The 21,849-nt window shown below is 36.9% G+C and overlaps 1 protein-coding gene across 9 annotated transcripts in view; it reads right to left on the bottom strand.

The window, feature by feature from the left end:
• Nucleotides 1-21,849, bottom strand: part of LCOR (ligand dependent nuclear receptor corepressor) — a 124,181-nt gene that overhangs the window by 6,923 nt on the left and 95,409 nt on the right. The window contains exon 8 of one of the 9 annotated variants that reach the window (XM_061402967.1): nucleotides 11,637-21,131. The exons of the other annotated variants lie outside the window; for them this stretch is intronic. Coding sequence (XP_061258951.1) covers nucleotides 20,162-21,131 — 970 coding nt within the window. The 3' untranslated portion in view covers nucleotides 11,637-20,161. Of the gene's footprint in view, nucleotides 1-11,636; nucleotides 21,132-21,849 lie in introns of those variants that run through there. 9 annotated transcript variants of the gene reach the window in all.

Here is a 21,849-nt window from a genome sequence, read left to right as displayed (position 1 = left end):
GAAAGGAGGGGAAAAGTTGACAAAGATCTATGAGAAGGATTAAGAAATATCTTGGCATCTTATTGTAGAAAAGAATGAGGAGATAAATGGTAAAGTCTGTGAAAATCTTCTGGAACTGTTTCAAGCCTGTGGCAGTGCTCTGGAAGCAGGATTTGTGTTCGGAGTTAACAACATGCCTTGAGATTCTTGAAATCAAGGAGTGTGTGCCCAATAAAAGAACAGAGTGCTCTCAAGAAAAACTGAGGAGGAACTTTCTACTAAAGCGATGCTCAGAGAGAATAAAAAACTGAATAACGATTAATCTACAGATGATACTTAACTTCCTTTATGGTTGTGAAACTTGGATCTCCTGCTATCCCACATGTCTCAATAGTTTAATAGTGATTTAATATTTTATTTACCCCTGACTGATGTAAGATCTTCCAAATCAGCTCTGAAGCAATGACCATGGCAATGTGGCTAGTCCTCAGGGACAAATTAGACAACCAGCCACCTGGTGGTGTTAGCTATGTCTCAGCACTATGGCAGGTGGAAGTGGTGTCTTCACAACGAAGGCATACTGGAGACACACGGTTAGTACCCACTTAACTCTAACCTGGAACAATGCAGTACAGCATGTGGAGGCTGAAAAACAGCATCAGTGAGGTGGACACAGACCATCCCAACCCTAAAAGGCATTTACAACAGTGGTTTGGGATGCTCAGGAGATGAGCAAACATTAAAACTGTAAATGGCAACCTTGCTTGTGAGGAAGAGACATCAACAAAGGGTCATTTTGTGTGTGCCTTCCTGGTAAAAAGGATCAGGGACAATGTACTGGTAAACCACAGGTCACCAGAGGAAGCAGGAGGGATCCTTGGCCACCTCAAAACTATCATCCTAGAGTGACTGTATCCTTTCCTGAAATTTGAAGCTACAGTGGTTTGTAAAATTCTTTGGCAATGATAGGGGTCTTGTGCATTTACCCCACAATTTGTATCTGTTACTGACTTAGTCTTGTCTTTGTCTTACCTTTCCACGAAGATGTAAAGTACTTGCGTGTAGGTAGGGGTAACATTTCATGTTTTTCTGTTTTCTCTTAGCAAAAAAAGAAGGGGAGGGAAAGGGAGCATCAAGGATGCTTCCTGGGTTTTCATTGTGAGCAGCACCGTTTAGTGAGATAGGAACACAGAAAACAAAGCTGGCAACTGCTGACTGTAAGGCTTTCTGTGTCTGAAGAGTTCTGTTCTGTACGCACTGAGCTGAAATGTTTGTAAGATTCTGAATCTGTCTGGTAGGCAACCAGGGACACAGAGGTATGTGCCCACCATGAGCTTCACCTGAATCTGAGAACCTTCACATTAATACCAACCTTTGTCCAAGTGTCATTGAATGGGCCCTGTTATAATACCTAACTTTACAACTATAGTAATAAAATTACTTTTGACTGTGCTGCTAAATTACCCAGCTTCCTACCTTATTTGACTTTCTCTGGAAACTTCTTCAATAAAATCTATGTTTAGTTTTCTTTTCATATCTCTCAACTATTTTGTTTTAAAAACTAACATCAACTTTCTGAAGTTTAATTCTATTATTCTTTTGGAATATTCTGGATGCTGGCCAGCTTTGCCTGAATTTTAAATAGCTGGTCTCTACCTTTGCTTCTATTCAATTCTTCCCATAGTCTCAGGCCTTCAATAGAGCCTAAATACAGCATCTGCCCTGATTACTTTTTAAAGAGTAAATAAGGAAATCAGAGAGGGCTGAGTTTCTGTCCTACAGACTACTCATGCAAACCCGACCTAAGCAGAAGCACTATGTTTTATTATTAGTTCAGTGATTATAGCTGACATCATAGTATGCCCATCACATCTGACTATATTATATTAGAGTTTTAAAATAACAGTAAGTCATCACAGATTTTGAAATCACTTGCTTGACTTCACATTTCTTCTGTTCAACAACAGGACACTAATAGTTAAATCAATTTTTCACCAGTCAGAAACACTTCACCACTACCACGAAAGAGCAGTGAGATCCTAGGGACTGGTAAATGGAAAGGAGGGCTATAGAAGAGCACAACTACCGGGATTAGCGCTGAGTTTCTCTACTTACTGAGAAACGGCCTGTGTGACCTTGAACACTTTGTCTTTTTACGCCCAATTCAATGCCTAATTCTTAAGGGCGTGGCAGAAGGATAAGATAATATTCATAAAAACTTTGAAATGCACAGTTTAAGAATGATGTGTTGTTTCACAATCTTATCTTTAATGATTTACTCAATGATATTTTTCTAGATCAGAGATTAGACAGAGCTGAATTTGCCTACTTTGTCAATACCACCACACTTAAATTTACAAAGGATAACATTCCAGTGGTTAATATAAATGGTGGATGGTCCAGGCCTAGGTTCTTTTAGGGTAAAAGGTCAAATAAACAAGAGATGTGGCAGAGAGCTGAAATGACAATTTTAAGAGTCTAGAATGTGGAACTGAGGGATTCAGGTAGTCTCTCAGTATCTGCTCTAGAACTACCAATGGCAAAGGCAACATCATTGATGACCAAAATATGTCCTTTTTGACTGAAAAAAGACCAAAAGGGAGAATGAATGATGTCTGGATGAGAACTAATCTTAAAAGGAGAAAAAGATAATCCCAGGAAACCAGAAGGGGAGAGAAAGCTTGAGACAACAGTTTAGACTGAGTGACCAAACAGTCAAGAGCTGTAAATAAAGTTGGCTCGATTTTTCTTTAAATACAAGAGAACACCAAAATGCACTGCTAGCCCTGCTTAAAGAGTTGTAATTTTTGCCAAACCATAGTCTGAAATTATGTTTCCTAATTCTTTACTTCTAGTTCTTTAAGCACTGAAAATATAAGGATGTTCAAGGGCCTGGATAAGTCTGCTTACAAGTATTCATCCTTTACTGGGAAGTGCATCTACCTCTGGCTATTTCACACTGTGTATCTTCCATACCTGGATACGGGGATACACTAAGGTTTATGACAAAATTGTGTGTGCTTCTGTGTGTAGTGAAAATAAGCATGGAGTATGGAGGTCTTTTTCACTGTTCAAAAGGCCATGTACAGTTGTATGTGTAAACTACTGAACAATCAAATTTTCTTTCCCAGAACTGAACTAGGAGAAAAAGTAAAAGGGTAATTAATAAGCCTGGTGTGCTGCAGTCCTTGGGGTTGCAAAGAGTCGGACATGACTAAGCGACTGAACTGAAGCAAGAAACAGTAAAAGTGGTAAGTGAGAAATAAAGTTCTTAAGGTCACAGAAAGTGGCCTCTTAAAATGAGGCAGCTTAATACCTGATTTCCAGGTGGGTGAAATCCTATGAAAGTAAAAGACATTTACTCCTTGGAAGGAAAGTTATGACCAGCCTAGACAGCATATTAAAAAGCAGAGACATTACTTAGCCAACGAAGGTCCGTCTAGTCATGGTTATGGTTTTTCCAGTAATCACGTATGGATGTGAGAGTTGGACTATGAAGAAAGCTGAGCACCGAAGAATTGATGCTTTTGAACTGTGGTGTTGGAGAAGACTCTTGAGAGTCCCTTGGACTGCAAGGAGATCCAACCAGTCCATCCTAAAGGAGATTAGTCCTGAATATTCATTAGAAGGACTGATGTTGACGCTGAAACTCCAATACTTTAGCCACCTGATGAGAAGAGCTGACTCACTTGAAAAGACCCTGATGCTGGCAAAGATTGAAGGCGGGAGGAGACAGGGATGACAGAGGATGAGATGGTTGGATGGCATCACTGACTCAATGGACATGAGTTTGAGTGGACTCTGGGAGTTGGTGATGGACAGGGAGGCCTGGCGCACTGCAGAGTCGGACACAACTGAGCGACTGAACTGAAATCCTAATTATCTAAATTTTAACTTAGAATTTAGATGGATTTAAACAGAAAATGATTTCAAAATTGGCGTTAAAGAGAGATCAGAATGGTGGGGGATGGTGTGTGTGTTGGGTGAGGGGTCAAATCCAAGATGTATCTGTGTCTCTTCACCCTGTACGAGTACTCAGAGAGTCACTCTTGCTGATGGCAACACGGCATCTTGCTCAGGTGTGGAGTGGACAAATAGTTGAGAACTACTGATTTAAAACAAGACATGCAATCCCGTTCTGACAGCTAAGTTTACTGTGTTCTTAACCAAGTTTACTAAAAACAGGGCAGAACAGAGGCTCAAAACATTATGAATACTGTAAACTAGGGAAAAGAAGTGATTCAAAGAGTGGTTACTGGATAGTTTTCTAGTTTTTCTGTATCTCAGGGTTTAATAAAAGGCTATTATTTGGGGGTACATATATGATATTAATAGGAGCAGTTTAAGGCTTATATATCTTTTATGTCCTGTAAATTCAGCTAGATTGTCAACTTTATTACAATAAAAAATATAATTATCAAGGAGATCCTCATGTTCACTCTTTAACATATTTCACCCTAGAGGCAAATGTACATGGGAAGCCAAAATATGATCAGAAAGTTACACTGGTGAGTCAGAAGCCAGAACAAGGTGTCATTAGCCGCAACAGTCCAATACCTCCGTCTCCTCTCTAGAAATGTAACAGGCTCACACAATAAACAGTTCTACCAAATTACTTACTTCTGAAAAATTTTTATCCGCCATCCCCCTCCACCATATTGATTTTTGTTTCTATAGTCCTAGTTAAGGCTCTGCATGCAAGACTAAATATATTACTAAATACATTACTTTTGTTAGTGAGTGAAGTGAAGTTGCTCAGTTGTGTCCGTCTCTTTGCGACCCCGTGGACTGTAGCCCACCAGGCTCCTCCATCCATGGGATCCTCCAGGCAAGAATACTGGAGTGGGGTGCCATTTCCTTCTCCAACTTTTGTTAATTAATATAAACAAAAGAAGGGAGGGGTTCAGTGGCAGTGAAAGGGGACTTTGGACTAGATGGCATTTTAAAAATGATAGTTTCTGGACATAGGGGAAGAAATATCCCTAAATGATATATCTAAATACTCATTTGATGAGAACACAAATCTAAATTATTAATGAGTATTTTAACTACAAATTCTTAGAAGACACTTCAAAATAGACTTCAGAAAATAATACAGTAATTACAGACAAAGAAGACAGATCTCTGCTCAGGGCTGATTTGAACTGAAAGTGTCTGTCCCTAGACTCACGGGGTTACTGAAACCAGATTAAAGAGAGATCTGATCTGAACGGCATACTTGACATTTTAGGTCAGGATACATGAGAGCTTATGACAAGTCAGCAAGTCTGGCCTATTTCTCTCTTTTTTTTTGTCTTTGTATCTGTCAGGTAGGGGATTACAATCTATGTTGTTCTGTGGGGGACATTGCTCTTCAACTCCCTTAAAATGACTAGGACGATGACAGACTAAAAAAATACCATTGTTTAGGCAGAATAGAGAGATGCTCACTCCCCGAGTGAGAGAAAAGGCACTGTGTCACGACGCTCTGTTCAAGGCGGGTGAGGGGAAAGAAACATCTGTCAAGACCCAACAGTGACCGAGAACCCTGTACGGTTTCCCTGGAGTGGAACTGAGAGAAGTCAGTCTAGACAAGATTTCCAGTACTGTTGGAATGTATTTCTTTTTAACACCAATAACCTCTAACAAATCCCGAAACGATCACCTTGCAGGGCAGCGTGTATGCAGACGGAAGACTAGAGGAGGCATGGGGAGCTGACACACACAGAAAGCAAAAGGACACGACAGAGTCCTGCTGCACAAATGCTTTTCCCTCTGAAGAAATAAAGTGCTAAGTTTTCAACATATATTCCCAGTTTCTTTTTGAGTGAAAGGAAGAGAGGAAGTAGCAGATTACATAAATATCCAAATAAGCAGGTATCTAGTATTTTTGTGATTTTTATGGGATCGTCTGTATCTTAACTTTTCTCATGTTCTCTTGCAGTTCTTTGTCTCCGTGCCTGAAACCATATAAACCTGTGGTATAATCCTTACAAGTGGCAAGTTCTACTTTTGGTTGTCATACAATAAACCACTTAAAATTGACACAACGATGGCACTCCTAAGTATTAACCAATTACGTAAAGGATATAGACAACTTTGCAAAATGTAAAAGGATTTAAGATTTAAAATGATTCCTAAGGTATCTTATACAAACTTTAGTGTTATTTCTTATTTGTTCACTTCATGACTGCTAGAGGAGGTATATACATTTTAGAATTTAAAGTATAATAAGAAAACTATTCTCAGCTACCATTCTCTGGAGTGTGCTCTTGGAATAAATAGTGCTTTATAAATATCCCTTACCCCATGTTTCTCCAGAAACACTCAAGGCTACTGTCGGAGCTACACTGGAGTGAGGGGAACTATGCAGAATCATCTATATATTCAAGGTTTTGTTTAGGAAGGCTGGGAGACAAAATATAAGCAAACATATATGCACATGCACACACGTGTACTCAACTTAGGTACTTAACACTATCCCAATGTTTATTCCTAGTTTTGTTACTTCTCTTGCTTCCAGTATACAATCCACTTCATCTATACTGATTCGACCTCCTTTGGAAAACTCTACACTGTAAGCTCCCTGCAACTAAATCTCCTCATTTTAGAGTTTGCTGTACATCACCAGAACTGCTGTCTTCTTAAAGCCCAAATCTGATCCTGTCACCTTTTCTGCATAAAATTTCAGTCAACTTCCCACTGCTCACAGTCCATTCTCCTTTAGCACCTTCTCCCCGTGCTGTTATTTCTAACTCTACTCTCACAGTTTGTCTCTCTTTCATAAACAGCATTCATGTGGCACGGCAGCTGACATGGCCACATCTTCCAGCAGACTGTGGATCTGTCTACAGGTCCAGGACTTTGGCCTTTTTAACATGGTGGTTTCACTGCCTACAAACTGGGGCTTAGCTCATCTCAGGCATAAGTGATGAATAAACTAACTGAATAAATTACTATGTAGTGAAAATAGTTTTCCTAAGACCTTTTTCAAAGGCCTTTTTCCTTCCTTCCTTTTTCAAAGGAACTAAAAAGGGAAGAGGAAACATTTTGACAATCAGAAAGGAAAAGAAAAAGTTTTCAAAGAAAATGAGTTCAAATCTAATTGACAAGGCAGGGAATGGAAGGGAATTTTGAATGCCAGACAGCAAGAGGATAGGCTCCTACCTCGAGGCACAGAGATTGCTAGTACCAAAAGGAGAAAAAAAAAAGGATGGAAAGGTACGGTTTACATAATGGCTTTAAGAAGAATTAGACTTTCTGATGGAGAAGGAAATGGCAACCCACTCCAGTGTTCTTGCCTGGAGAATCCCAGGGATGGCGGAGCCTGGTGGGCTGACATCTATGGGATCGCACAGAGTCAGACACGACTGAAGCGACTTAGCAGCAGACTTTCTGACTGAAGCCAAGAACAAGAAATAAATGACTCAATACATATGTTCTAGTTTGGATGTGTATGGTAACATATAAGATTCAACAAAACAGTATTTATGTGTATTATGCTGTGTTCTCTGATTGGCTTTTCTTCTTTTTAATGTATTTTTAAAATGTTTAGAACTCCCTGATCTTATAATTTACTAGTAAGCTATAACCAGTTGATTAAAGTTTGAAAAGCTGGTTTACACAGACTCACCAATTCCTAGCACCTCACAAGAATCTGCTATCCTGACTATTTTCTTCTTAGTCCATTTCTATCTAGCTAAAATTACACTACTAGGTTTCTCCTGGGGAAAACGTCTCAAGTCATTTTAACAGACACTGAAATGAACACTTCTAAACTGTGCTAGCTAGGATATGTTTGAAATGCACAGAACTCCCATTCAGCAAGAGTGTAATTAGAATCTCATTAAAAAGGCAGTATACTCCCCAAATTCTTTTATAGGAAAACTAAAGGTCTGATGATTAAACACACAAGCACACACACATCTTCACCATCCCACCTAGCTCTTACACTGTGTTTTTCAAACTACCACCACAAAAAAAGAAAAATCTGCAAATTCAAAGCATGTCAAATTTCAACCTTGAAAATAAAAAAAACTACATATAATGGAAAGGAAGATAAATTCTATGTAACTTTATACTTTTTAAACATCTACTTTCCAAACAACTTTTATTCTATTTAATCTTTGAAAACAAACAAAAAATTATTGGTAGTTTGATAACATTTCTCTGAAATAGGACAAAGCAATCAGAAAAGCAGCATTTCATGTTTCAACCATTTCTATGTCTCTGATTAAAGTTAAAACAAGTTAAGAGTTAAAACAAGATTGGCTGGACAACGTCCTGGTCTAATACAAACTCACCTGCCTCACATTCAAAGTTTTAATTAATGTAAACAACTTCCTCCACAATGTTCAAACTGATTTTCTCACTCTTTTTACCCCTCACACTAAATTAACTACGAGGTGATTTCTCTAACTCTCATTTTTTGAGCACTTGCAAAAAGCCTGGCATAGTGCTAAGTATTGTACATACAGAATTTTATTTAAGCCTCAAAGCAAATCTCTGAGGTGGGTGGTGTAAACCCCTATTACTCAAATGAAAACTGAGGTTCAGAAAGGCTCAGTAACTGTTCAAGACCATGTTCTAAGAAAGTACAAAGGCTAGGATTTTAAGCCAGGCTCATCAAATTCTCTCTCTTAAACTTGAAGTATTCTCCACTCTTCTATGCTCTACCTACTCTTCAAGATTCACCTCTTCCATCACAGAGTCAACAATGCTAATTTCTATTTAACAAAGAAGTTTTAAATACCTCACATTTCTTTACTGGCAATTTCATAATACAGATTAAATTCTCCTCATAAAAAGCAATGTGATTTATTTATTCAACAATGAAACTAAATTAATAGCTGATTTAATTAGTTAAAAGTGAATCTAAAAGGAAATTATAAAATCCTTCACTTTAATTCTAGGTTAAGGGTGCCAAAGTGATATAAAGATAAGTATAATGGTTTGCAATCATGTTAAGGGCAACTCATTATATGTTAGGAGAGTGGACAAGTCCCCAAAAGACCCCAAGTTCCATGTTTTTCATTTTAAAAATAAAAGATTAGGGTGGAACCAACAGTGTTTAATCAGTGGGTTAATAAAATACCTCCTGTGGTCACAGCAATGTGAATATACACAACACTAATTTGAAAATATATAACATGTTTGTCTCACTCTTATAAACGGATTCAGGCATCTGTACTGTTAAAAGACTGATTTTGATTGAAACAAATTGCATCCAATGAGCCAAAGAGCTCTTTGCGCTCTAACATTCAAAGCAGAACTAGCCTGCACACAATAGAAACAAAAATTATGAACATATCAATACTTTAAAATTAATCAGAATAAAAAGTAACTGCTTAAGTTAATTTTTGCAAAAAGATCATCACATTCATAGTTTATAACAAAAATGTAACAAAATGGACTTATTTTAAATAAAAGCCATCTAAAATGATATTCAGACCTATTCTTTTTTCCTTTTTGAAAATGCTGCAAATGCAAAGATAAGACCTAAGGTTTATAAGACCCTAGTATTCAATAAAGGGTTGCTACTGTATTACTCAATATTTGAACAGATACAATTGGTGTATCTGCCTCACATTCAACAGAAAATTGCAGTTTTAATGGGCACAGAGTTTTAAATAGGGCCTAAAAGGCATTCAGGACAGCATTCTCACTTTGCAGATAAAAAAGCAAGTGATCTTTCTAGTATACCAAATTGCAAGAATTTATATTACCAAATAATTCCATATCACTCCATACTGCTGATCAAATAAAACTGGCACGAACAGTGCAATTAATATTTTAAAACTACCAGTCAACAACATGCCTACAAAGATTTCATACCTATAGATTTTAATACACTTTCGCTTACTTTCCAAGCTGAACTCTAACCAAATTATGACTTAAAGCACTCATTACATATTCATGTATCTTTTAAAATGTTTCCAGGGGACTTCCCTGGTGGTCCAGTGGTTAAGACTCTGAGCTCCCAATGCAGGGGGGCAAGGGTTCGATCCCTGGTTGTGGAACTAAGATTCCATGTGCCATGTGCCCAATAAATAAGTAAACAAAGTATTTTTTGAGAAAAAAAAAATAAACAAAATTAAAAATGTTTTGAGAACACTTCTTTTCCACTAACCTCTGAAAACAAGCCTGTCTACTCTAGTTACAGTTTGATACCAACACTACCATTTCTCCCTAAACAGCAAAACATCCAACTTAAAAGGTGAATATGATGAATAAAATTCTCTATTAAATGCTTACCACTTAGAAGCAAATAATGACAAAGTGATAATCGAGTATAAGAACAGCTATCTCTTATGTGACTTTATACATTGCTAAGAAAAGGATTTTCACTCATTTCAGATACAAAATCTAACATCTTATGACTTGGGTTATGTTTTTACATTTGAATACAAGTGTCTGGGGAGAGAAATTCACAGTCCTTGAGGAAAAAATAACTCCACAACTCAGAAAGCAGAGACCATTTTGCACATCATTTCCCTCATGTGATATCTGATTCCTAAGAGTTCTTGAATTAATTCCAAAGTATTAGCAAAATCAGAGGAGAAAATTTTGGGTTAGAAGAAATAAGTCCTTTTTAAAAATCAGGTCATAATTGAAGAGCTATCAACACGAAGATAGGATCACTAGGATAAGTTCACTGATGAGATGCCAGATTAAAATCCTACCACAACTGACCTGGTCACCAGTTAAAAATGGATAATGACAAGAAACATGTAGCCACAGTTTTGTACAAAGAAATAATACTTAGGTTTTCAGAAAACCATTCTACAGACACATGACGTAACTGAGTAAGGGGGCCACGTGAAGCCAACGAACAAGCCTGTAGTGCCAGCAAAGTTTCCAGTTTTATAAACATCAAGCCAGAAGGCAGAAAAGTGCTAGCGAGGCAGCCAAAGAAATGAGACAAATCTTAACTAAAAGATAACCTAGACCAACAGTAACATTAAAAAATATAAAATGCCATTAGAAGTGACTGAAAATCACTTCAACCAGCTTATACTACATGAGTATCACAAGCTTGAAAAAGCAGCTTTCTAAAACATTTGGTGTATCATTTCTATCTTTAACACTATAATTCAGCTGTTCTTTAACCATCTGACAATGGAAATCATTCTGTAATAAAAAACTTTTTTATATCCCTAGTTTCTAAAACCACAAAGTTAATGCTGAACAACATACATGCTGATAAAAGGAAATACCAGCATTCTCCCAAGAAACAGAACTGCTAAAATAACCTTAATTGACTGACAGTGCTTTCAGAGCAAACAAAAATGCGTCAATCATTATTCTTGGCAAGTAATCCCAGATTAGAGTTTTACTATAATAAAATTATGAAAAATTAAGTTCAGCAAGCAGGTATTATGAAAATTATCAATATACTTTGTTGAGCTGAAAACAGTGAATAATCCAATTCAGAGAACTGAGGTAGGGGAGTATCAAATTAGTACAGACAGTTCCAAGGCAGTACCAAATCCAAATACTGAAGCAGCAATTTCTGGTTATCTAAGAGATTTCATGGAAATAAATTATCACCAAGAAAAAAAAAAAATACAAACTTTGATTACCACGTGCATTTATAGTGCACCTCGAAATCTTACCCCCTTTGTGGATCTTTTTTAAGAGCATTATACCCTTAAGAAGTAGAAACCAAGCTTTTAAAACAGTTTTCACAACAAAATTTATTAGAAGAATAGTGGTTTTGAAAAGTCTAGCATCCAGTGAGAACTACCATACACAACATTACAGCTGGGAATGTTTCTCCAAAATGTCATGGTCAAATAATACAATGGAACCATTAACTCTTACACATGCACGGAAGAACTAGCGCGTCTGACATACAATGCAAAAAAAAAGGGGGGGACCACATGGATTAAAATTTTAAGTACTCATCACATACATTAAGACACAGCTTATTTTAGTCCAGTCAAAAATCAGAACTGCATTAAAAAAATTTAATGTAGTGCAATCAAACCAAAGAACTTAATTTGTGATCGTAAGTGCTCTACTACATAAACATTGATCATAGCAAGGAACAAAAAGTTCAAATCACACCGTACAAAAAAATCTGTAAATAAATATAAACTACAGTACAAGAGAAATATTAAATTATACAATTCCGTCAAACTGTAAACAGTATATTGAAATGAGGTCCATAAGAGTAAAGGGGGTTCCTGTTTTGTTGCATGACACTCAAACTTCTAGAAATCTGAAAGATGCCATTTTCTGTATCTTCAAAGGTTTTAGGTTTTATATATGGAGAATGCCTTTTAGATGTAAGATATCAAATATTAAAGCAGAGGAATAATCTGTTTTGTTAACCACAGATAGTACTGCAGAAAACAAAAGTAGTTTTAAAGAATAAAGATCTCTAGCAGACAAGTCTTAACATTAAAAGATGCAAAGGCTAAAGCTGAAATTAGAACTTCACATCAGAAACTTGTCATTGAGGGCTTCTAGGCTACAAAATATACTGACAAAATTGTCTGCTGATATATAGTCCTAGACCTCTGCTAATTTTTTGACATTTACATACTCATGTTACAACACCAACTTTGGCAGAATCACTACTAATAAACTCAGAGCACTCCTGGCCCAATGGTTCCATCACAGTGGCCAGTGCACAGAATTCTCTAAAGACATTGCATAAACTAGAATGTAGAGGTCAGACACCCAAGGACCAGTGCTTGAATTTAGTAGTAGTATGGTGAAGAAGCAGGAGCCACATTGAGGAAGAACTGCATCTGTCGTATTTTACAGAGGCAGCAAGGAATGTCCTTTAATTGTGCTGGCTATTAGTGGCATTTAAAAATATATAGTTGAACTGTGTATATGTGTGTAGCATGTGCTGGCTATACATTTATGCACGTTTTGTTTTTTTAAATACACTGTTAACAGGAACCCCCATATTATCTGCTCAGTAGTAATAACTGAATATATAGAATGCCACTATAAGAGTGTGAGGCACCGTGTGCTGGAGAGTTATATGCAGCTTTAAAATCTGTTTGGCTGAGTTATACCTGGATACCTGAACTGAGTTTTTTAAGTTGACATTCATCAAGGATGTGCTACCAGCACGTCAAAATAAAAGCAAAACAGAAAAATACAAGTCACTGTTAGGTTTAAGAATAGCATCAAAGTACCTGAATTGAGTGAGAATAGTGTGTAAACTGTCCCTGAGGGTTTTTAAACAGTGTGTACAAGTTGGATTCCTAAGAACATTAGCTTTATTTAACAGTGTGGACTGATAAAATACCAATGTCTGACAGTTTAAAGTGGAGGTTATAAAGAATTATATGCAAACACTCCAAATGTATAGTTTATACATTTCTTCTCAAAGCAGCAATAAGCTGCTGTAAAGTATACATCCCATCAGAACAAGCAACATGTGGGAGTCAGATAAAGGTTTCTATCTTAGTCTGGTTTTCTGACAGCACAGCATATCAATATCCAATGACTATATCTTTCCTAGATCAGAATGTAACTAATTTCGACTAGCAATATAGGATTAGACTTTTAATCAAACACTTTGCTATTACATACTAAAATTCCTTAAACTTACTAATGCTGGTATACTAACCTAGTTAATTATCCCCCCCTCATTTTAGAAATATACCCTTCCACAACTTAAAAACATTAAGATCCATTTTCAGTCCTCTGATGTAAAAAGCATGTCAGTGAATTAATATTAAAAATTTACACAGTAAAAAGGCTTGAATTTCAGCCAAAGATTCTAAATACTGCTCATTCCCTGAAGACTTAAAGGGAGAGAGAATCCCTACCCATTTTCCTAGTGATTTATTTTTCTAAAACTGTCTGACACAACTTTTCATTTTGGGGAATTTCCCCCTCACCTCCTCTCAAATTCCAAATTCTCAGCCTGAAATGCTTAATGAAATGGGGAAAATGAGGCAGTCACTTGGAATTGCTTGAAAGGTACAAAATGTTATTGTCTTTTTAAAAATTAAGACAAGAATTATTTGTGTAAATGTGATCTGATCCCATAGTATGTAATATGCTTTATATTTTTAAATAATCACCCTAAAACTTACAGTACCTAAGACTCTGAAGATAAATTAAGACTTTAGTGTTGTAACAGAAAAAGTGCTGAATTATCCCTTTTCTAGTATTTTAAACATTTCAGACAAGTGCTTTCCTAAGTGACAGTAAAGTTAACTATATACCCTTCCACCAAGCAGGGAAAAGTTACCTGGATTGAAAGAAAAGACTTTTAGGAGTGTAGCACCGAGTAGTCACCAAATAACAGATGTTATTCAACTCCTTCTGAGGGGGTAAAATATTCCGGATTGAAATTCTATTTGGCGATTGTATGTTAAAAATCCCTGCTCTACTGTGTCAGTGTCCTGTATCCAACCCTCCCGCCGCCCCCCCACCCCAGTCCCCTTACACACTATCCACTGAGAATCTAATCTCTAAAGAGATTATTTTAAAATTTATGTTTTCAGGACATACCTGAGAAAGGGTGCAATTATGCAGAACAAGGAACCCAAGACTGCACTAATACTGGTTACAGGTTCATAAATTCTTTCCCAAGACAAATCTAAAAAGTCTAAGAGGTATGGATCTTAAAATATGTCTTAACTGCTTTAGATTTTTTTGGTATGTGTGTAGGGTCATTTCCAGTGTTGAAAACACCATCTTGAACCTGCTCAGTGACAGTTCAAGATGGGGTAAAGAGTTTATTTTCATATTCAAACAGTAAAGATTAAATATTATGATTATAATATTTGCTACATCCGATAAATCTACGATTAACTAAAAGTGCTTGCTTTTCGGCTTTTGATATAGCTCTATGTGAACTGGAAACCTTAAAATTACCCCCCCAATAGTTGCAGAATTAACTCAAATTTTGTTATCTGTCAAGCCAACATTTATTTGTCTTGATTCTCACTTTTCAAATAATCTAGAAGATTTTTCTGATTATCAAATGAAGGCGGCCCAACTGTCCCATGTGCCCTATCCTGCGACTCAGTTTTAGTTAGTTATTTAGTTATAGGGCGGAATCCTTCCTTCAGCTTTACTTACTTCTCCCCACCCTACTTCCCAACTCCCTCTTCCAATCTCCTTCATAACACTTAGGGCACACAGCTACAGGGCCAATGTCTGCTTCTTTAAAAAGCAACTGCGAGTTTATTTGGGAATGAGAGACAGAGAATATGAAAAGAATTTCCTCTATTTTCCCTTCAGTCACCATGTTCACAAATCCTACTCAAGTCTCAAGGACAGAATGTATCCAGAAAAAAACTAAGACGACTTTGGAGGTCTGCATTCCTTGTACCACGATTATACTTTTTTCCTTTTCAGTAGTGCTTGAAAGCAATTAGATTAAAAAAAATCCTTATATAGCTTAATCAAGTTTCCAAATGGGCTGTTTGGTTAAAGCCATTAAGTTTGATAACACTGGCCTGACCATAGTATTAATGAAGACCTAATTATAATGGAAAGTAACAAGGAAAACAATCTTTGCTATCTTCATGAAGGTCAAAATTTAACCTATAACTTTTAATGTCTCCTATAAAAGACTAAGTAGAGCAATTCAGTCTATTGCCATATTCCATCACCAACGACAGCAACCTGAATACATAGAAAAGGGTGGGTCACATAAAAACAAACTCTGGCATTTAAACAAAATATAATTACAAAAGAAAGATGTGTCGTTTCAAAACTAAACCTACAGAGATAACAGCTCTTAGAAAATGACACTGAGCTGTCATATCAGCTGTAACTACTCAAAATAATTTCAGGTTCTGACACTGGGCTGACTCAATAATTTGTTTTATAAAAATAACTGACTGAATCCAAGCGTCACTATTATGGGTCAATGAAATAATAAAGAGTCACAAAGGCTTAGCCAAGCCTCGCACCATGTGCTTACTTGGGGCAGGGGGAGAACACGCAGCTCACTAGCAGCTCCAAGGCTGCTACGTACTGCCTAATGATAAAAGGTAGTTATGGTATGAGCCTTTGCAGGTAGTCATTTTTAGTCTAATTTAGAGTTCTCTCCAGAAAATTCGGAACTAAACTTCTCATTGTGCCTTACTATTTTACTATCTGATCCCATATAGCTCATCTTATAAATAGCTCAGGTAAAATGCTGGGGAATGGAAATGCCAATTGATTGAGGTAATGGTTTATATAAGATAACCAGAGTTCTAAAAGCACTTCAATATTGTAAAGTAAAAGTGTACCAAATAAAGCTAATATACACTTTACACTTGTTGAGCTTGCTCACCAGAACTGAACAGTAATTAACTTCACATAAGGACCCCTATTATCACACAAAGCCTTACTCATATCCATGATCTGCTGCAGCAAAGGTTTGTCAAGCAACATCTAAACTTCAGAATAACAACAAACTTAACATTAAAAAGTATTATACACAAATATAAATTATTTTTCCTGAAAGAGAGACCTTGTCCTTCATGGTATTTGGGGAACAGAAAAAAAGTGTATAGCTCATCACAAATATAGTTCAGTCACTTGTAAGCCTTCTGAACAAGTGATAAACACATTACTGTCAAGCTTGATGACTCTGTTTCAGAAGTGAGAATGCTAATGATAAAAATACCACCTAGAAATCCTTCCACAGAATTAGTGTTTTTTGACTTTATAGTGCCATAGCTTATCTACTCTATATCTATGTTTTCTCATAAAAAATGTAGGAATTGATTTTAAATACACTCTCTCTTTCTAACATTAGTCTGAATAATATACAGTTGAAGTAATGCCATCATCTGCCTACTGGAAAATGAAAGGAGAAAAGGCTTTTGTGACAAAGATAGTTGTGAACTATACCTTCCCATACCATAAAAATGGTCAACTGTTGTTTGGGCCATGCAAAACTCTGATTAGCAGAAATTAAGCATGCGAATGGACCAATCGCTATTACACATTTATGAGGATGTCCCCAAACTAGAATATCTACACTGAAAGTGCCAATACAGAATAGTGGCAAATCAAGAGGGAAATCAAATATTACGGGATCACTGCGGCACCAAGACTGAGAGCCAGCCATGTGACGAGCCACATCCAAGGAACACGTGGTATAATGGAACTCTGAACACAAAATTTAACATTAAAAGTGCACCTGAATATTACAAACTAACTTTACAAAACCTACAATAAGGTAAAATATATATCTTTTGAAATATTCAGCAGCTTTCTGTATTTTTTTTAAAGTTTTTTTTTTTGAGAGGCTCATGAAATTTAAAAGGGACCACTATCTAATTTCAACCATGCTTCACAAAACAATAATGGCTATTTTATATTGCAGTTACCAATGTAATGCAATTAGTGCTTTAAAATAATCTACACTCAAAAGGAAAAAGAGAGAGAGACCAACCGACCTTTGGAGGAAATATGCTTATTCAAAAGCTTCTTGGAAAAGAAAATTTACCTGAATATCAAGTCATGACTGATCTCAAGTGTAATGTTTAAAAGCTTCACAGACATGAATATTACAATCTTCAGGTCTCAGGACTTTTAATCTGAGAAAGTTTAGAGTTTGGTTTGTTTTTTAAATTCACTTTCTAACCAAAACAAATAATAGAAGTACTCAAATTTTCACTATTTACAACTCTCAGCCTACAATCTGAAATGACACAATACAAGTTCTCTTATTTAAACTGCAGCATTAAAGGGTAGGCACACCATTCTTCTGCTGCTCGATTGTCATCCACTGAAACACACATAGAAAATATTTATGTTAGTAAAATGATCACTCCATTACACTACAATGACAAAATTTACATAACTCAACTCATACGTCACTTTAGAGACTACCACATGGGATTAAAACCTCTCTGAACAGTAAAACTCTACAAAAGTTGAACTTTTAGGGCCAGATTTTTTAATGGGCCTTATTGATGCCTTTCTGAGGGGATTAAAAAGAAGCACAAATTAATTGCTCAAAGGACCTTTCTGCAGCAATGCTGGGCTATAGAATGCCCCTAAACATCATGCAAAAAGGCACCATGGTTACAATTAATTGTGTGTGACAAATCGAGTGTGGAACAAAGGAGGCGTTCCTTCATAAGCTTAGTCCTTTGCTTTTAGCAAAACTTCTACTACTTCCTTCAACTGCAGATGAAAACCATATATTTCATTAAGTATTTTTATTGCAACTTCCAGCTAGGCTAGAAAATACTGCAGAGTCATACACTGCTCTGAACCCAAACTGCTTTTTCTGCTGAGAAGACTAGCAAACTAAGAGGAAACAGGCTCAGTCATCCACTGATCAAACTGCTACACATAATAACCAAACCAAAAGAGGAACCCAAGCCCAGGCTATGCCAAGAATGTGTGTATTTTAGTAACAGCAATGGTGTGCCTAACCTTTGAACACAAAGGGTGCCAAGGAAAAACTATCGTTAACCTAATTAACTGCTCCAAAGTTTCCAGGCAAGAATTTACGCCTTGGGAATGTCTGGACCTACTCCTCAAACTGTTAGTATCCATCAGAAATCATTAACCTCAACTTAACGCTCCCAGTTTGATTTTATTTCACCAAAAAAAATCCAATGACTTTTTGGGGTTTGTTTTTGATTAAGCATTTAGAAGGGCCTGATCACCTTTTTCAGTAGGTAAGAATATAGGGTCATGTATGGTAGATTTTGTTTTGAAGAAAGAGTAATTTCAATTTGGTCATGATGCAAAATTAAATTTCATGGGCTTTATTTACCTGTTATTCTTGCAGAAGAAATTGTAGAAAATAAATGTCACAAGCCTTATCAGTGTGACTTTAAAAGCCCATCTCAAAAAAAAAAGCTTAGATCTTCTTTAAGGAGTGCTTATACAGAACATAATCTGAAAGGTCCTGTGCTAACGGTGTGCTAAACAACCATAAAAATTGGCTAAATAGCAGAAAAGTTGAGAAAGGGATAGTATGTAGGATGCCAAAAAAAGTTCAAAACAACAAATTAAATTAAAAACTAAAAATCCCTGCCCACCTTGTACTAGTATTTGAATTAGTTAAAAAAGAATTGCTAAGGAGCTTGATTTCTGATAGAATTATTGTTAGAAGTGAAAGCAACCTAAATCACATTAGGTTACCTTGGGTTTGTGTTTTTTTTCTCTCACCACAAACACAGATTCTTCACTTGTGTGGATATTTGAGCAGATTACTGAGGCTGTAAAATCTAGATACCACTTTTGCATTATTATAATTACTCACACACATTTCCCCCCTATTTCTCCCATCCCCCCAACAAACAGATCTTAAAAATTTTAAAATAGTTGCTGCAACTGACATTCAGTTGTTAGTTAGCACATGATCAAATCTGTAAAAAGATTTAAGAATACAAAGAAACTTAGTTTGCTAAAATGAGGCATCCTCTATTGTTTTATGTACTGTACCCTGACTGCTCCTGAGTAAGAAGGGAGCTCGTCCTCCATGAGATAAGGCTATATCCTCACTTGTTGGGTGAGACCAAATTCTACCCTTAGAAAATCCCAACTGAAATTACAGCAAAGGTAGTGTTACACCGTAATTAACCGAAGCGTTTCTGAAGGTAGTGTGTGCACACTTTCCACCTCCTTCCCCTCTGGGTGAGCACTAAACAGACTGCTAATTTGTTAAGTAAACTTAACAGTGAGAAGGGAAACCATAAAAATGTTAATTGATCCAAAGAATTATTTATCACTGAACAGTCAAATTTCTTAAATTCAAAGGTTCATTGTCCTTAGTTTCTTTAGTTTAACCCTTACATTAGTTGAATCTCTGAAGAAAAAAATGTGAATAATTTTATAAGATGGCTTTCCAATTCGCAGTGATAAAGCTCCCAAAACGACAGGTGGTTTCTAAAAGGGGGCTTTTTTCTTTTCTTTTTAAATAAAGGCAAATATAACTTAAGGAAAAAAAAGAAAGAAAAGCATGCAGGCTCTACAGGCAAGGAGTCCACTTCCATGTATCTGTTCTCTGTGAGGTAACTCAATTCTCTTTTGTAGAGAAACATGCAAAAAGGCCAAACAATATCTCGAGCCATACTGCACATGAAAAATTTAAAATATGCAACATTCAGAATGCACCCTTCATCTCTGTACACACAGGTCAATGCAAAGTCTGCAAAGAAACGAGTGTCACAGAAATGAAGTTAGGCGCAGCCACGACAGCTGAACCACGCAGCAGTGCTCACCCAGTGTGTACAGTAATTGGCACTCTACAGTATTCCTACTCATTTTTTGATTCATTTGCACTTTGTGCTGCCTCTCCCTGGGGATCTAATTCAATCTTTACAGAAACATCTGGCCCCTCCGACCTCATTAACTTCATCTTTTTCTTTGGAGGGTTTTTCAAAGTGCCCAGCCTCTCCTTTACTTTGTACTCCAGTGTACTGTGGGGAATCCCATAAATACTCTGAGCTTTGGAAACACTCATTTTTCCACTCATAACCACTGAGATCGCTTCCTCCAGTATCTCACTGTTGTACTGTCTGTAACGCCCTCTTTTCTTCCGAGGCTGCTTGGAGCCAGGATCTCCTTCTTGATCCGATGTGGGATATGGCTGTCCAGAGGTAGACTGCTCAGCATCTGAGCCCCAAGAATCGGGTCCAGCATCTAACATGCTTTTTCTATTTTGTTTTGGAAGAATAGCCCTTAATTTTTTACTAAGCGCGCTCTCCGTTTGTGAACCCATTACCAAAGAGCTATAGCTGTACTGATCACCAGTGCGAGATTCCCAAGAAAGATCCATTCCTCGAACTTGTGGTATCTTTAAATCTACAGGAGATGAATGGCTCACATCCTTTTTCCCATCTTGTTTTGCTTGAAGTGCCATTTTTGGAAAGGCAGAGTTTTCTGCAAGAAAAGGAAGGTCACTGATGTTGTTGAGTGCACCATTTCCCCTGAACTTCATACGGCTGAGGTTGAACTCATAATGTGGTTTTGCCCAAGAGGCTTCCCTGGATAATATTAAGTGCTGTCCATGATTCTGTAATCCAGACGGCCCAAGGCTGGCAGCTGTGGACAATTGGTTTCTGCTCAGTAGTTCTTCACTAATCTGCAGGGATCGAGCCAGTGGAACTTTGAGTGATGTGGAGTGTCCAAAACCTTCCCTGGTTCCATCCTGTAAGCTTCTTGGAGGTACCCCATCACCACTCCGAAGTCCGTCTGGGCGGTACTGGCTGGGTCTCCCAGGTCGCCTAATTGGATGGAAGGAAACTGATGTGAGCAGGACTTGCACAGGTAGGGAGGGATGGGTGAGGGGACCACTCCTTTATTAGAACGCCTTGCTTGGGTAACATCACTTTGTGTTATTTATTTATTTTCTCTAAAATTAAAAAAAAAAAATGGTCTCAGCAGTTAGTTTTAAACTTGTTCACAAAAAACAAAAACAAAAGCAAAAAACAAAAAAAGAAAAAGAAAAAAAACCAGGAGCTTTTGGGCAAAGAAAAATTAAACCTGTCAGCTAGTCTCTGGTTGGGTTCACAAATATTCGGAGAAAAAGTTTCGCGCAACTGTCTGAAAATAGCACCTTAATTACTAATTACAAAGTAATCATCAAGTCTCCATACTACAAAGAATTGTGTTACCAACGTGACGTTACCACTAAACAAGTACAGTAATAAAAGAGTAAGCCAAATTATTTATTTTAATGCAACATATTCAACATTCATGACAATCAGCTATAAAACGAACAATTTACATTGGTGGAACCCACAGATAACTGCTCATTTATTCCCACAAACAAGTTGATGTTCTTATCAAAAATCAGGCAACTCCAAATGACATTTCTTATTTTGCTTGGGAAAAAAAAAATGGCTACCAGCCCCACGGTAGGGGGGGAACCCCAAACCAAGGCAATGAAATTTTTACCCATCAAATTATAACTTACCACATTTCTTCATTTAAAACACTATT

Source organism: Bos javanicus, chromosome 26 (genome assembly GCF_032452875.1).
Source record: "Bos javanicus breed banteng chromosome 26, ARS-OSU_banteng_1.0, whole genome shotgun sequence".
NCBI lineage: Eukaryota > Metazoa > Chordata > Mammalia > Artiodactyla > Bovidae > Bos > Bos javanicus.
The sequence above is the reverse complement of the archived record's forward strand: the minus strand, read 5'-3'. Positions and strand labels throughout refer to the sequence as shown.